The following is a 15937-nucleotide window of genomic DNA, read 5'->3' as shown; positions in this document are numbered from 1 at the left end:
ATCTCTTCATGGTTCGTTGTCAAAGCTGCTGGTTTTTATTTTAGAAGATGTTTACACTTCTGCACCTCCTCTTTGAGGACACAGCAACTAACTTATCTGAAGGGTCATCTTTTTCAAAGGGGAGACTGAAGAGAAGCGGGACGGTGCTGTCAAAGGCACGGATTATCCCCTCATGAGCAAGTAGCCTATAGTTGAGTCTTTCAAACTCTTTCTCTCTGAAGCAACTCTCCTGCATGGCACAAATGAGTAATGCTGTGAAATGAGTACATCAGCCATGGAAATGATTAGTCACACTATCAACCAGTCCTTTCATCCTTGTCATTGTTGTGCAGTGCACAGTCTATATCCGTATCTGTTTGATGATCATTCATCTACTGTCTCTGCTGCCCCCTGCCTTACCACACCAAATGATACAGACACCTAGACAATACACATGCAATCAAATGGCTTAGTTAGTACATGTGGGTAGTACATCAAGGAGATGGCTTGATATTGAACATGCCCACATCCTAATCCATGACAGCACTTTGCGTTCCCCCCTAACCCTGGCATTGCATCACCATTAGCTCTTCTGTACTGATATTAGTTTGAGTGCAGTTGGCTGTACTGTAGGTCTTGGAACACAAGCTTCCTCACATGGTGGAGCTTTGTCTAGAAACTGAACTGAACCTTCAATGTGAAAGTGCCATTGTACTCAGCTGTTGAGTACGCTGCTTGACGTAACCTTACATCTAAGATAGCTAGCTCTTGTGTGTGAATTATACTCTCTATGACATATTTATGTAGACCTTTATAATGCACAAATTAAGACGGGACTGATTTATAGTAGTGGCATTACTGTGTCTCTTTATATCATCCATACTTTCCATTTGAAAGGCTATACTCCTGCCTTTGGTTTAGCACTAAACATGACAGATCTGTTCCCCGGCTAAAAGGCTTTCACTACAGTATGTTTGTCTCTGCTATGTGTTTTGTCCCTCTTGAAGCTTGTCTCTGTCTCGCTGTCTTTGTTGTGTCCGTTTCTCATCTCTACTTATGCCTTTTCAATTGAGTCTATCAGTTTTAGGGTTTCTATGAAAGAAGGGAGGTGAAGTTGGTTCTGGAGGACCATAGAACATAATGAAGTGGATTTGCCATTTCCCTGTTATGGGGATGTTGTGTTTCCATTTCTGAAGCTTGTATCATGCCTTTACAATAAGCAATATTTGTAGTGATTAGTATCGCCCAATCTTGTAACTTTAGTCATGTCGAAGTATCTCTAGCAGCCTTTATGTATTAAAACTTAACTGGCTTAGTTTTAATTCATCATGCAAATATGTGCAATTTCTTGCATTTGAATAGAAATCCAACCAGTTTTTTTTTATGATTTGAAAAATGTATGAAACAGTTCGGTCCCTTCTTATCCATATACTGTACTGTGAAGGTCGCCATGGTGCCCACTGCTGTTGCTCCAATATAGAGATACAGGCACCATCGTCATGGCCTGACTTGAACATCTTCACCCAGGAGTTATACAGTAACTCATAATTGGATTTTAATAGCACTAAAACAAATACGAATTTCAACAACACAGATATAAGATCCTAACTGATTAATACATCTGTTGGAAGAATATTTGTGCCTGTATATAAAAGCTAAATATGATGAATGAAAAAAACATGACCTTCAAATAAGTCTAGAGCCAGAAGATATGCGTTCTCTGGTCTCAGCTCTGTCATCAACCTGTCCAACGAACAAGATCACTTCAACTTTAATACATATTGGTTGTTGGTTGAGTTGCTGTCAACAGATGTGGTAAATAACACTTTATATTGCTATAACAATATCACAGTCATCAAGCAGATAATAGTAGGCTACGATAGCACAGTAAGAGGAGGTCGAGGGTCATTTCTGGTCACATCACATGAGACGAAACTCCCAACTATCACCACAGTACTTTGGAACTTGTGATACGATAATGAGCTGTATATCTTTTTCTACATGGTCAGTTACCCCTCCGTCCTCTTTGAAGGGTTGTCTGATAATGCACAAAGAGTCGGGAGGCTGTATCACTGTTTATATACATTCATACACATGTAACAAAGCTTCTTTTTTTTGCTGTCATGCTTCTTAGCTTCTGACTTCCTTCCCTCTGCCTTGTTCAGACATGTGTAATTAATCTGTTCAAAATGTAACCGTTGAGAGTTCAATAATATCCTTCTGCCTTGTGAGGAGATTGAAAGGTGTTGTATTTGTTTGTACATAATAAAGAAAAAGCTGAGTTGCAATCACATGATCTGAACGTTTTTCTTCAACCTGTTTTGGGGATTTTGGACCGAGTTTATATTGTTATTTTTCAGAAGGTACATTTTAAGTTAAAAGCAATCTTACTGTAATAACAATTAACAAATGATTGTATTGGGCTGGGGTAGATAATAATCCACATTAGAGGTGCTTATGTTATAGCAGCTGGCTTTAGCAGTTGTTTTTAGTTTTACCTCAGTGTACTGTTAGCCTTGTTAATAAAACTGAACGCTGTGCTCACCCCTGTTTCACCTCACATGTTGCTTGGAAGTTTTCATAGACCTTAGCCAAATACATTTAAACTCAGTTTTTCAATCATTCCTGATATTTAATCCTGGTAAAAATTCCCTGTTTTAGGTCAGTTAGGATCACAACTTTATTTTAAGAATGTGACATGTCTGAATAATAGTAAAGAATTAGTTATTTAATATTTTATTTATTTAATCACATTCCCAGTGGGTCAGAAGTTTACATACACTCAATTAGTATTTGGTAGCAGTGCCTTTAAATGGTTTAACTTGGGTCAAATGTTTTGGGTAGCCTTCCACAAGCTTCCCACAATAAGTTGGGTAAATTTTGGTCCATTCCTCCTGACAGAGCTGGTGTAACTGAGTCAGGTTTGTAGGCCTCCTTGCTCGCACACGCTTTTTCAGTTCTGCCCACAATTTTTCTATAGGATTGAGGTCAGGGCTTTGTAAAAGGCCACTCTAATACCTTGACTTTGTTGTCCTTAAGCCATTTTGCCACAACTTTGGAAGTATGCTTGGGGTCAATGTCCTTTTGGAAGACCCATTTGCGACCAAGCTTTAACTTCCTGACTGATGTCTTGAGATGTTGCATCAATATATCCACATAATTTTCCTACCTCATGATGCCATCTATTTTGTGAAGTGCACCAGTCCCTCCTGCAGCAAAGCACCCCCACAACATGATGCTGCCACCCCCGTGCTTCATGGTTGGGATGGTTTTCTTCGGCTTGCAAGCATCGCCCCCTTTTTCTCCAAACATAACGATGGTCATTATGGCCAAACAGTTCTCTTTTTGTTTCATCAGACCAGAGGACATTTCTCCAAAAAGTACGATCTTTGTCCCCATGTGCAGTTGCAAACCGTAGTCTGGCTTTTTTATGGCGGTTTTGTAGCAGTGGCTTCTTCCTTCCTGAGCGGCCTTTCAGGTTATGTCGATATAAGACTCGTTTTACTGTGGATATAGATACTTTTATACCTGTTTCCTCCAGCATCTTCACAAGGTCCTTTGCTGTTGTTCATCTCCTAGGAGACAGAACCCGTCTCCTTCCTGAGTGGTATGGCGGCTGCGTGGTCCCATGGTGTTTATACTTGCGTACTATTGTTTGTACAGATGAACGTGGTACCTTCAGGTGTTTGGAAATTGCTCCCAAGGATGGACCAGACTTGCAGAGGTCTACAATTATTTTTTTGAGATCTTGGCTGATTTCTCTTGATTTTCCCATGATGTCAAGCAAAGAGGCACTGAATTTTAAGGTAGGCCTTGAAATACATCCACAGGTACACCTCCAATTGACTCAAATTATGTCAAGTAGTCTATCAGAAGCTTATAAAGCCCATAACATCATTTTCTGGAATTTTCCCAGCTGTTTAAAGGCACAGTCAACTTAGTGTATGTAAACTTCTGACCCACTGGAATTGTGATACAGTGAATTATAAGTGAAATAATCTGTCTGTAAACAATTGTTGGAAAAATGACTTGTGTCATGCACAAAGTAGATGTCCTAACCGACTTGCCAAAACTATAGTTTGTTAACAATACATTTCTGGAGTGGTTGAAAAATGAGTTTTAATGACTCCAACCTAACTGTATGTACACTTCCGACTTCAACTGTATATGATATAGTGGAGTTAAACAATATTGCGTGCAGCGGTCAGTCTGGTTGACCAGGCTAATGTACTGTACGTGTCACACAGACACACTAACAAAGAGACTTGCAGAAATGGAATCTTTATTTTTCCAATTTACAACATGCTAGAAAACACAGTCACTGGAGTCCACACAATGAATGATCATATCAGCAGACTCTGTGGACCTGTAGTGTTGGAAATATATGCATGTTATCTACAAGGCCTCAAACACATGTGGGACTGCAAACAACCTCTGGCTTCATGCTTGTACACATTGCACCTTCTAATAAGAGTCCTGTAAACCATTCAGAAAATGAAATATGTGAACTATCCCTCTTTCTCAGGCACCAGGTCTGCGCCCTTGGGGAGTGACAACATAGAAGATGCTGCATATGTAAACAATAATGGAGCCTGCTATACACCGCTAATGATGGATATGTGATTCATTACTCAAGGGAAAACCAGCCTGTGGGCCCATTGCTGCTGCTTACTACTAGTCTCCTACATGCACAACTTCAGTGGGACTGAGAAAAAACCTCAGTGAGGTTTCAGTATTTCCTCTCATTTATCTTTGCACTCAAATTCAATAGTAGTTCTAACTAAGCTCATTTGAACACACATTGGTAAAATCTAGTAAAAATCAGCTATTAGCTAGACTGTCTCAAAAGGTCAAAGGTGTCTCAAAGTGTAAACATTAACAATACATTCACAGAAAATTTAAACTTCCCATTGTGTGTGAAGTAACGACAATGGTCAGCCACGGTTTGATGAGGTGTCTGTAAAACATTAAGTTAGTGACTTGCTGGATATTAAATATATTAGCTACACATAGCTGTCTGTATATAGGGTTTCTTTTTGCAATGGCATTATCTAGTACTTTTAGCCATGGCGACGTAACTCTCTTATTACAACATTTACCCATAAACTTTTTCCTGTGTTGGTGCATTCCATATACGTTCAACTGTATGAGAGCTTATGACAACAGAAAAATGTATGTTACATGACAATAAATGTGCAGGTACATAGTGTGGCAAGTCCATTGCAACCTAGAGTAGACAATGAAAATAGTCTATAGTTTAAAGCCCCAAAACCCACAGAATGGTCATTGAAATCAAGTACTTAAAAAGCACACTCACTCAAGGCATTTGATTATGGGATAAAAGCTATACATGTCATTGGCATAATTAATTTATATAAGGGAAAGTTTGAGATTTACTGGGGTGGGGTGGTCCAAAATAGGGTGTCGTCTAACATTTTTTCTTTATTTATTTTTGCTTTTGGGAGGGTTGTTTTTATTGGGCACAGGGGAGGGTAGTGTGTTGTTTCCCTGGTTTACATTCGTCCCTTTGCAGGTTTTACTATATAATTTCTTCCATCCTAGACAAATGTCCTCATCCGCTTGCATGCGCCTCCCTTATATCAAGTTGCTTTGGTACTTCTCTTATGCACTATGCTTTTCCGTGAGCTACCTTTTACTATACCACAGGTCAGTATAGTATACCAGTCTATCCTGCCTTCTATCCACCATTCATAGTGACAATAGCGCTAGGTGGATCATTTGTCCAGATCTACAATAGGCTAACTAGCATCATACCACAGATAAAATCATTCAAAGTTGCACCAATTTTCACTATCAGCAAAGAGGCCAGGTGGGTCATTGCGCATGAAAGAACTGTGAAGAAATGAGACACGCAACTCAAAAAGCTCCCCTAGTCATCTGGTTCTGGGACAATTATGTTTCAATTATCCTACATAGACTAGCCTATAACACCACAATGCAATGAGATATTACATTATTGTTTTCAAGTACAAAATTCAACTCTAGGCTATAAACTGCAGTGAAAATGTTATTTAAATAATGGTGCAAAAGCCCTGTGATTTGAATGTTTCATTCCATTTGGATCACTTGTGGGTCTACTCGCCTGTTAATAAGGTATAGAAAGGCAGAGTAGCAGGCCAGTTTGGCTGTATTTTAAGTTCTGATACTGATATGCATTGTCTGTTGAAGATCATCATTCTCCCAAGTCATTCTATAATAAAAATGTGGCCACATATGCTCCCAGCAGGCCATTATTCAGGAAAGCTTAACGTGTGCTCTGCCTCAAGAGATCCATCCCAGCAGCTATTTCTCACGCACCTAGAACCTAACGCTTCAATGTAGCCTAAATATTTGTCATTTAACTTCTTAAAATGTATTGAATTTTATGTGTGGCATAAACACAACCAGTCACAATGTTTTAATCAAAAGTAGGCTACCTGCGCACATTCGGCCTAAATGTAATTCCAGCATCCAAACTGTGCAGCAGCCATTTGATGAATGGAAAGAGACATATGTTTTAACACCAAAAAGTGTAATGACATTTGGAGACTGCCAAGCCAAGCCTTCGATACTGGGTAGGCCTGCAAGGTAGGGCAGGATCTAGGCCTATTTTCTGTTTGTCGAGATTGACAGTATATTTCATTGTAGTGTTGAAAACACAAACCATCAACTTGAAGCGCCTGAAATGGGTATGCTTTGCTTATGGGTTGTGTGGTGCATTGAAATTAGATTTCTAGTTAGCTGAGCATTGTCTGCAGCCGGCTCTGATCGTAGTGCATCGACTGTGCCATAAAACCATGCTGAAGTGGCAAAGTCGATATCCACATTTATGAACACAGTTATTGTTATTTGTGGTCGTAAAAAAAAAATCCTGACATCTCTAACCCCCCCCGCCCCAGTAAACTTTGAACTGTCCCTAAATGGCCCTATACACCTCTATCCAACTTCATAAACGCAGCGACAGAGTAGTTGTCACACATAGTTCTACGTATATTTGTTTGGCAAAAATTTGGGAATGGATCGTATGCGATGCTCCGTTGCTCTGTTTGCATGAAGTGTGTAGCGGCATTAAGGTGAGTTGATAGACACTAAGGAAAACAAGGCTTTTTTAAAAGTGGGGTTGAAGTGCTATTTCCTTGTCTGCTTCATTCCGATATCCCCCTTGGCAGGTATTTTGTCCTGAGAGAGGGGAAGTCCAATCATTATGAGCACTCCTTTAAATGCAGTGAGCATTTAGCCTTCTATGGCACAACTGAAAAAAGCAATCAAAAAAACACAGTACTGCTTGGACTCCTCTCTTTCTTTCTCTGATTTTAAATTAACAGGCTCCAGGTGGGATGTCTAGCATCCATCCAACATTTCCAGGTTGGTTTTAGGGCAAGTGACTGCTGTCTACCAGTAAAGGTTTAATTGTGGCAGCAGGAATAGAAATAAGAGTCCTTCTTCTGACCCAAGTCAATACCTGTCTCTTCTGTAAAGAGAGAGCAGAGAAGTATCAACCAGACCTACTCAGGAGAGCAATAATTCACCACAGTAGAGATTGAGAATGATAATTCATGACAGTAATACTACCATTGCAGACTAAATGTGCACAGACAGCTAAACTATAGAAGCAATATCTAAGAAGAGAGCCAAAGTCTCACCGGTCATGAATTGGAAGGAGATGCTATTAAAGTCCTCTGCAACTTTTTGGAACAGCTCATCTGGAATGTGGTTAAAAGAGAATATGAGTCTACTGCTGCAATTAATATTTTTGGGAAATGTAGTTTTATGAGACTATACACTAGATTTGAAATGAACTGACCATATGAGGTGTCACTTACCCACGTTGTTGCCTGTTTTACTAGATGTTTCAAAATGCTGAGCCCCAATCTCTGTAGATGAGAATGTTGAAAGAATAAACATAAACTACTCTAAAACAGCCAGTCCTTATACTAATCTGCCGGTGTAAAAAGGGCTTTATAAATAGATTTGATTGATTGATGTCTGGTAAGACACTCAGACTCCATGATTAAGTGGGAGTTAGTGATGATGATTATCATAGCAATTTACCATCAGCAAAGTCCTGAACGTCATGGTAGTCTACTTGCCGCAGGCCCCGGTCACTCTCAATCAGGTCAACCTTTGTGCCACACAGGTATATCTTGCAGTGCTTCAATGGAGGTCATAGAGGAAATTGTGAGCAGTTACATAGGATAATTTACAGGGCAATACCCATCATGGAAAGTGAGTTGTGTTTTTATAAAAGGGTCTCTAACCTCTTCACAGTTTTGCACCTCCTTCACCCAGAATTTAGCTCGCTGGAAACTGCTGGTGTCTGTTAAATCTACAGGAGGGAAAGTCACACAAATAAAGATCTATGAAAACACAAAACTTGACTAAAACATGATATGTTTTCATAGTTATAAAAGTATATTCAACCTAGAATATTCTGTATTACTATTACTAGATAGTACTGTTGCAATGTAAATCAGCCAATAAAAACCACACTAAAAACAGAACCAGCTACAACCAAAAAAGAAACAGAACAAATTGAGTCATCAACTGTGGTAAATGCCTCATCAGATATTTTCCAAACCATGAAAATTCCCCCAATGAGGGTTATATGAGTGCAGGACACGTGAGCACAATTCACAACATGCAGAGACGTTAATTGCTCTCAACAAGAATTTCCTCAATGAAACATTTTGGATATAAGAACTCCATAGTAGCAAAATAAAAATAAAATGTAGACAATGACAAAAAAGTAAACAATAATAAACCTAGACAGAGTGCTACTGACAGTGTCATTCCATGGGGATTAGGATTTACCATAGCAGACAATGGCAGCCCTGGCTCCTCTGTAGTAGATTCTACTCATAGCCTCGTAGCGCTCTGATCCAGCCGTGTCCTGGGTTGCAGAGAAGGAATCACTTATAGTGATCCACACATAGCCAGTAGCTACCCCATATCAAGCTACGATGGATTCATTCATTTATTTTCCAGGGATTATAATTCACCAGACAGTGCCATAAGGCGTATAGAGACTCATGCAAATGTATTTGCCATTGTATTTTACGTAGGATGACATCAGTCATTGTCACTCACCCATATTCCCAGGGTAACCACCTTGTCTCCCACCTGGATTGGTTTGGCAACGAATGCAGCCCCAATAGTCTATCGAAGAAAGACAGATTGCAAGAAAAAAAATGTAGCAAGTCAAATATTGAGAAAGAATCTTCACACATAAGCAGAGAGAGCATCCCACACATCCAGTTGGAATCACACACTGTCCTAGGAAATTAACTGATACTCACGTTCTGGTAGGGGCCGACGAGGAAGCGATGGTGGACATATCTCTCTACAAGGCTGGTCTTACCTACACTCTCCTTCCCAAGCATAACTACTTTGGCATCCACACGCATTGTCATACTGCACAGGACCAAGATGAGATAGGAGAGGAAGAGCAGCAGCAGGAGAGGGGTAGACCAGGATGCTGAAAAGCTGTGCAACAGAAAGAGAGACAATACCATTCGTATTTTATTCAGCAGCAAGTAGCTAGTAAGATTAAATTGGGCCTGTAAACCCATGCTGTGTGAAGAAACAAAACTGCTGTAAAATGTGGTATCAAACTGTCTGTTCAAGCTTGGTCCCTAATGTAATCTCCAATTGAAAATAACTTTTTTTTTTTTTTTAAGTGACACTCAATTTAATGGGAGGCAGCCACCCACCGCACCAACAGAATGACAGGTTAATCTGCTAGTCGGAACTAGGAAACTGACATTTCCGATTTACTAACAGGTTGTAGTTATACACGTGCAGCATTAAACCAGTTAGCCAGTCGGACATCTCCGAGTTTCTTAGTTCAGACTAGTATGTGAACGCGCCAACTGTATCATAAATTGCGAAAGCAGAATTTGTTCCAAGAGAGCAGCATACATTTCATGTCATTACATTTGTGGCTCCTGTCAACAATTTCCAAGAAGTTCAAATGGGCATGGGTGTGTAGCTATATAGTTAAAATACACGTAATGTTACCAATACGATAACGTTAGAGGTCAACAATCAACAAAATGGTACACACAATTAGCAGACCTGAAAGATGACACAAAATGCGAATGAACTGTTCGCTAGCTAGCTTGACAGTTGCAATAGTACTATTAGCTAGCTAGCCAACGTTTGCCATCATACATTAGCTAATGATGACTTGCTAGGTAACGTTTTCTAAAACCAAAACACTTACCTGCTTGGCAAACTCAGCTAAATGTGTTCAAATTGAAGAATGAGAACCGAGTCGGATTATACTAAACTAAATGTAATAACTAGCTCTTATGTGAACATTTCGTTACAGTTAAAGTTAGCTATCTAACTAGCTGGCTAGCCAGTGTTTGAGCCACTCGAGGTTGCTCTTGTTGTTGTCAGCTTACGCAACGTCAATTGTACTACAAACTAAAATTACAAGCAACAGAAAGATCCCTAACACGTACTGTATATTGTCTATGACATTGCTATGCCGTATGGCAAATCTTACTCGACATGCATTTCTGGCAGGCTCAGCCTCATTCGTTAGCTTGCAAGAGGCTTTGTTATGGGGAACTACTTAGAGGAGAGACATTCTACAGAATAAATAAAGGTTAAATAAATAAATAAATATACAGGATGTGATGTCATTAATCACCATTACGATGACGTCATATTCAAAGTCCGCCTTTTTTTTTAACACAAAATGGTTCAAATAATTTTAATTACAGTTAAATGTTGTTTGATATAAAAAAATATTTAAAAAAACATGCCCAACTCACCAGGCAAGATGATCATTCTTCAATCAATTACGGTCATATGAGTTGCTCCCAAAATTCTGATTTGAATGTATTTATGCTTTGAACATTTTATATAAAATAGATTAATATGTGAAATATACATCAAATTGATGTAGTACATTTCTCAAAACTACAGTTCCAACACAAAGCCCATTGATCATTATTTATTGTAGTTCCTGTATCTCATCATCATTGAACCTCTGCTAGCTAGCTAGCTACATGTCAATTATTAGTTTAGAATAGCAACGTCGATTGAATATAATGATTAGAATTAAGGACTGGCTCAAAACATGAGAAAATAACTAACGACCAGCACTCTTTTAAAATAGTGCAGGCTGAGTTTTCTACCACCCTTACGAAAAAAGACTGCAGTCAGAGAGCAGTATAACTGTAGTACAATCCAGTTAAAGTGCAGTCTAACTGCATTATGTTGTAAATACTGCGTCCAAAATAACAGTTTTTTACTACAGTAATTTTTCAGTATAACGGCAGTTACAGTGAAGTATTTTGGACGCAGTAATTGCAGAATAACTACACTGTAGTTATTCTGCAATTACTGCGTCCAAAATATCACAGTCGACTGCAGATACTGCACTTTTACTGCAGTTTCAAAACGGCAATCTTTTTTTGTAATGGCAAAAACGGTGTATAAATGCAAGAATGCCCCGAACACAAGTATTATCTATCGTGTGACAACTCCTCCCAAAGGCTGTGTCCTGCCGTGAATCAGAACATCCATAGTCGCAACGTTCGATGTGCAATGAGTTTCTGCTATTAGTAGGCCTACATAAAAACATTCTGCTTATTTGTCCATATGGTACATAGTTAATGAGATCATGGTTTGTGTTGGGACTCGTGAGTTGTCACACGATAATTCCCGGGTTCGCAGGTATTATTTCTTAAGTAATACATTTCTCAAAACTACAGTTCCAACACGAAGCCCATTGGTTAAAACTGCATAACAGTGTATTTTTGGTCTCTGTGATTGGTGCATTGATCCCACCCTCGAAAAGCCTCATGTCCCAGTACAGTCCCAACCAAGCATAGAGAAACAAACATGGCTGATACAGAGGGAGCCGAGGAAATTTATCCAGGAATTTTGCAAGAAATTTTTACTTCCCCGTTGAATTTGAGTCTGCTTGGCCTCTGTATATTTCTTTTATACAAAATCTTCCGCGGAGACAAACCTGCAGATATGGGCGAGGTCGAGGAACCTCTGCCTAAACTCAAGAAAAGGGATTTCACGTTAACGGAGCTGCAACCGTACGATGGGCTGCAAAATCCAAGAATTCTCATGGCTGTCAATTTTAAGGTGTTCGATGTAACCAGAGGAAAAAAATTCTACGGGCCAGGTAAAATACGTTTGTTTTCATGTGCTGTCCGTCGAGCAAGAACTTGGCTATTTCCGCCTAGAATAATGGTTGGCCCAACTGTAGCCAAGTGGTTTGCTGGTCTTTCGATTGTATTACTACATTTGTTAATTATATGTATGTGTGTATATTACTAAGTTGTTACATTGTAACTGCGACCATTCTAAAACGCCACTCCCCCTCTCTCTTATTCATGAATCATTTGCCCAGGTTTGAATTTCACAACACGCGAGCTGCTAGTGACGTGGGTCAGTCTAGTTGGCATGTAACCTCTCACCGAGTTGATTGATCCTGCACTGTCACGCAACCCCTCCTGAGGAACGCCCTCTCTGAAAATATGTATAAATTGCAGTATTTTCAGTCTATTATAGTCTATGTCCCTTATTGCTGCTCCTCGTTTATGATGTTGTGTTTCAGTTGCCTTCATTCCATTTTAAAATACATAGTTTGACACAGGTGAATGCCTTCCACAAAGGTTTAAAATGAAATTCAGCCAGACCAGATGGTTGCACAGAGTTAGGCTTGTTGAGGCCTATTAGAGAGCAATGCTAGTTCTCATGTCACAGATTCAGACTGTCCCTTCTGTCAGCCTCAACATCTATAAAACATGGGTTACTGTTGGGGCTATCTCTGAAGCTGTCATATAATACAGTCAGCTATGTCTGTTGGAGAGCTTGTGGAATTTAATTTACACTATAAAACTGCATACTTTCAGAAAATGGTAGTCATCGGCCAATGTATACACACTGATAGATTATTAGAACCTGTCTATTCACAATCATATTTTAGTTCATAAAATACTTGGCTGAATTTCAAATCAAACTTTATGTCTGTGTGATGGTTTCCAGAGGGTCCCTATGGAGTGTTTGCTGGTAAAGATGCCTCCAGGGGCCTGGCCACATTTTGTCTGGAGAAGGAGGCCCTGAAAGACACCCACGACGACCTCTCGGACCTCAACGCCATGCAGCAAGAGAGCCTCAACGAATGGGAGACCCAGTTCACTCGTGAGTTTATGCAGGAGTTGATAGAAGTTGCTACAAAACACTGATTTAAATTCTGATACTGTATTTTCTACTTCTACCTCAAGCGGAATGAACCTCTTGCAGTGAACATCACACACACCACTCAACAGTCTTTAAAAACAAAATGTTTTTATTTAACTAGGCAAGTCAGTTAAGAACAAATTCTTATTTACAATGATGGCCCAGTGCAAGTTCTTCATGCCCCCAAACAGTTTTGATGGCTTAGAATGATTGGTGTTTAAAATCCATTTCTGTATTGTGCCTCAGGGCATAGCTACTGTTTGTGTGATCCAGTCTTTTTGTGTTTTAGTCAACTCCTCTGTGTTCCTCAGTTGAATGGCTTGGCAACAACAGAAGAGTTCGCACATGCAATAGTATAGTGCCATGCCAGGGCATAATGTAATAGTACTTTGCATCAAAATGAATCTTTTTGATACACTTTCATCTACATACCATTGAGTAGTGCTGTGAATTTAAAACCACACATGGGAGTCTTTCTGGGCCAAGGCTGATCTCCACCCAGTGATTACCATGTCCTTGATAATGGCTCTGATGTTGTGTCTGGCGAAGGTCTCTGAGGGACTCGATGTAATTTTCTTCTTCTTCCTGTCTTTCACAGAAAAGTATGACTACGTCGGCAAACTTCTGAAAGCTGGAGAAGAACCTACCGAGTACACAGATGACGAGGAGGTCAAGGACAAAAAGAAGGACTAGAACTCAAGTACACAAGGGAAATTCAGATGCCTTAATTTTTTCAGGATAATGTGATGGGTATTGCCTTGTGTTGCTGCATTTGAACGCAATGCTTTCTCCTGTATGGTTTTTGTATTATCACATTTTCATGGACCATCGCCTCTTATGCTAATTTCAAATGCTACAGACCTTAATTGACCAAAATCTAGTGGATTTTTGGTTACGGTTTGAATAATTCTTGAATTCTGTGGTGTCTTTGTAAAGTTATATAGGTACTATTAGTTGTCATGTAGATGCTGATGGAAGATCTATTACTGTAGCTTGAGATGAACGTATTTCATTTTTGTAATCATGAGATGACCACAGATTTTCAACACAAGCCGATAACATTCCATCAGAAATATTTTGTTTGTTTTTTGGCTCTGGTGTTAGAGTATCTATTAAAAAAATCTGAGTTATCCATCACTAAGCATAGCTAAATATCACATACTCGGTCTGACTGAACTGCAGTTAGTTTCTCATATGCGTTAGAGAAGATCATGCTTGATATACTCACTCTAGCATTCACTTTCAGCATAACTTTGTAATAATAACACAATTGGTCTGATAATTCCACACACTGCTAGTGTAGGGCTTGCACTGGATGAAGTATGTTTTAGGATGTTCATATTGTAGCACAAAATATAAAAAATGTTGAGTGAACTAAGGTGCTTCCTGTACCAATTATGTATGCCATGGCAAATACTCCCTGGAATTGGCCAGAATCTGGACTCAAATACTGGTAAACACAGGAAACACTCTACAAAATGCATTACAAAGGAATGTCCTAGTTTGTGTGATCATGACACTGATATTTTGATATGATAAATAAATCTACCCAAATGTTTAATCAACCTGTGTATGGTGTTTATCAGTGTTTTTTATTGATGTGTGTTTATGAATGTTGGGTCTGAGCATGATATATTCAGGACACACTAGTGACAAAGCTCTGGATTGATGATGGGCATGATTGTGTGCATGGAGCCCACCTGAAATAATAGGTGTTTTTTTAGTCTATAATTCTGAACAGTATTTACTCAGTGGTGGAGAAAGTATTTTCCAATTGTCATACTTGAGTAAAAGTGAAGATACCTTTAATAGGAAATTACTAAAGTAAAAGTGAATATCATCCAGAAAAATATTACTTTAGTAAAATTCGAAAAGTGTTTGGTTTTAAATATATTTACAGTGCATTCGGAAAGTATTCAGACCCCTTGACTTTTTCCACATTTTGTTACGTTACAACCTTGTTCTGAAATTGATTTTCCCTCAATCTGCACACAATATCCCATAATGACAAAGCAAAAACACATTTTGACATTTAAGCATGTGTATAAAAAAATATCACATTTACATAAGTATTTAGAATCTTGACTCTTGCTTTGTTGAAGCACCTTTTGCAGCGATTACAGCCTCAAGTCTTCTTGGGTATGACGCTACAAGCTTGGCACACCAGTATTTGGGGAGCTTCTCCCATTATTCTCTGCAAATCCTCTCAAGCTTTGTCAGGTTGGACGGGGAGCATAGCTGTACAACTATTTTCAGGTCTCTCCAGAGATGTTCGATCATGTTTGATCCCCAGTCTGATGTCCTGAGTGCTCTGGAGCAGGTTTTCATCAAGGATCTCTCTGTAGTTTGCTGCACTCATCTTTCCTTCAATCCTAACTAATCTCCCAGTCCCTGCGGCTGAAAAACATCCCCACAGCATGATGCTGCCACCACCATGCTTCACCGTAAGGAGTTCCGATCTTGGTTTCATCAGACCAGACAATCTTGTTTCTCATGTTCTGACTCCAAGGGGGCTGTCATGTGCCTTTTAATTAGGAGATGCTTCCGTCTGGCCACTACCATAAAGGCCTGATTGATGGAGTTTTGCAGAGATAGTTGTCCTGGAAGTTTATCCCATTTCCACAGAGGAACTCTGGAGCTCTGTCAGAGTGACCATTGGGTTCTTGGTCACGTCCCCGACTAAGGCCCTTCTCCCCCAATTGCTCAGTTTGGCCGGGTGGCCAGCTCTAGGACGAGTCTTGGTAGT

General features: G+C 39.5%; 2 protein-coding genes across 3 annotated transcripts; one reads left to right on the top strand and one right to left on the bottom strand.

The window, feature by feature from the left end:
* Positions 1 to 4244: 4244 nt before the first annotated feature.
* On the bottom strand, positions 4245 to 10661 carry LOC115105496 (ras-related protein Rab-24-like). Of its 2 annotated transcripts, none has more exons than XM_029627615.2 (9): positions 10490 to 10661; positions 9276 to 9462; positions 9067 to 9135; positions 8791 to 8869; positions 8238 to 8305; positions 8032 to 8131; positions 7803 to 7853; positions 7623 to 7682; positions 4245 to 7450 (listed from the first exon to the last, which is right to left on the bottom strand). In XM_029627615.2, exons 1-9 carry the CDS (start codon positions 10519 to 10521, stop codon positions 7386 to 7388), a joined length of 711 nt encoding a protein of 236 aa, XP_029483475.1. In that variant the 5' UTR covers positions 10522 to 10661; the 3' UTR covers positions 4245 to 7385. The 2 variants fall into 2 exon arrangements, with proteins under 2 accessions (XP_029483475.1, XP_029483476.1); XM_029627616.2 differs by having other exon boundaries at positions 10202 to 10660.
* A 1130-nt stretch (positions 10662 to 11791) lies between these two features.
* LOC115105495 (membrane-associated progesterone receptor component 1-like) lies at positions 11792 to 14756 on the top strand. The gene is made up of 3 exons (XM_029627614.2): positions 11792 to 12130; positions 12997 to 13152; positions 13790 to 14756. The coding sequence occupies exons 1-3, from the start codon at positions 11836 to 11838 to the stop codon at positions 13882 to 13884; spliced, it is 546 nt and encodes a 181-aa protein (XP_029483474.1). The 5' UTR covers positions 11792 to 11835; the 3' UTR covers positions 13885 to 14756.
* The last annotated feature ends 1181 nt before the right edge of the window (positions 14757 to 15937 follow it).

The sequence above is a fragment of the Oncorhynchus nerka genome, linkage group LG22 (assembly GCF_034236695.1).
Source record: "Oncorhynchus nerka isolate Pitt River linkage group LG22, Oner_Uvic_2.0, whole genome shotgun sequence".
Lineage (NCBI taxonomy): Eukaryota > Metazoa > Chordata > Actinopteri > Salmoniformes > Salmonidae > Oncorhynchus > Oncorhynchus nerka.
The sequence above is the reverse complement of the archived record's forward strand: the minus strand, read 5'-3'. Positions and strand labels throughout refer to the sequence as shown.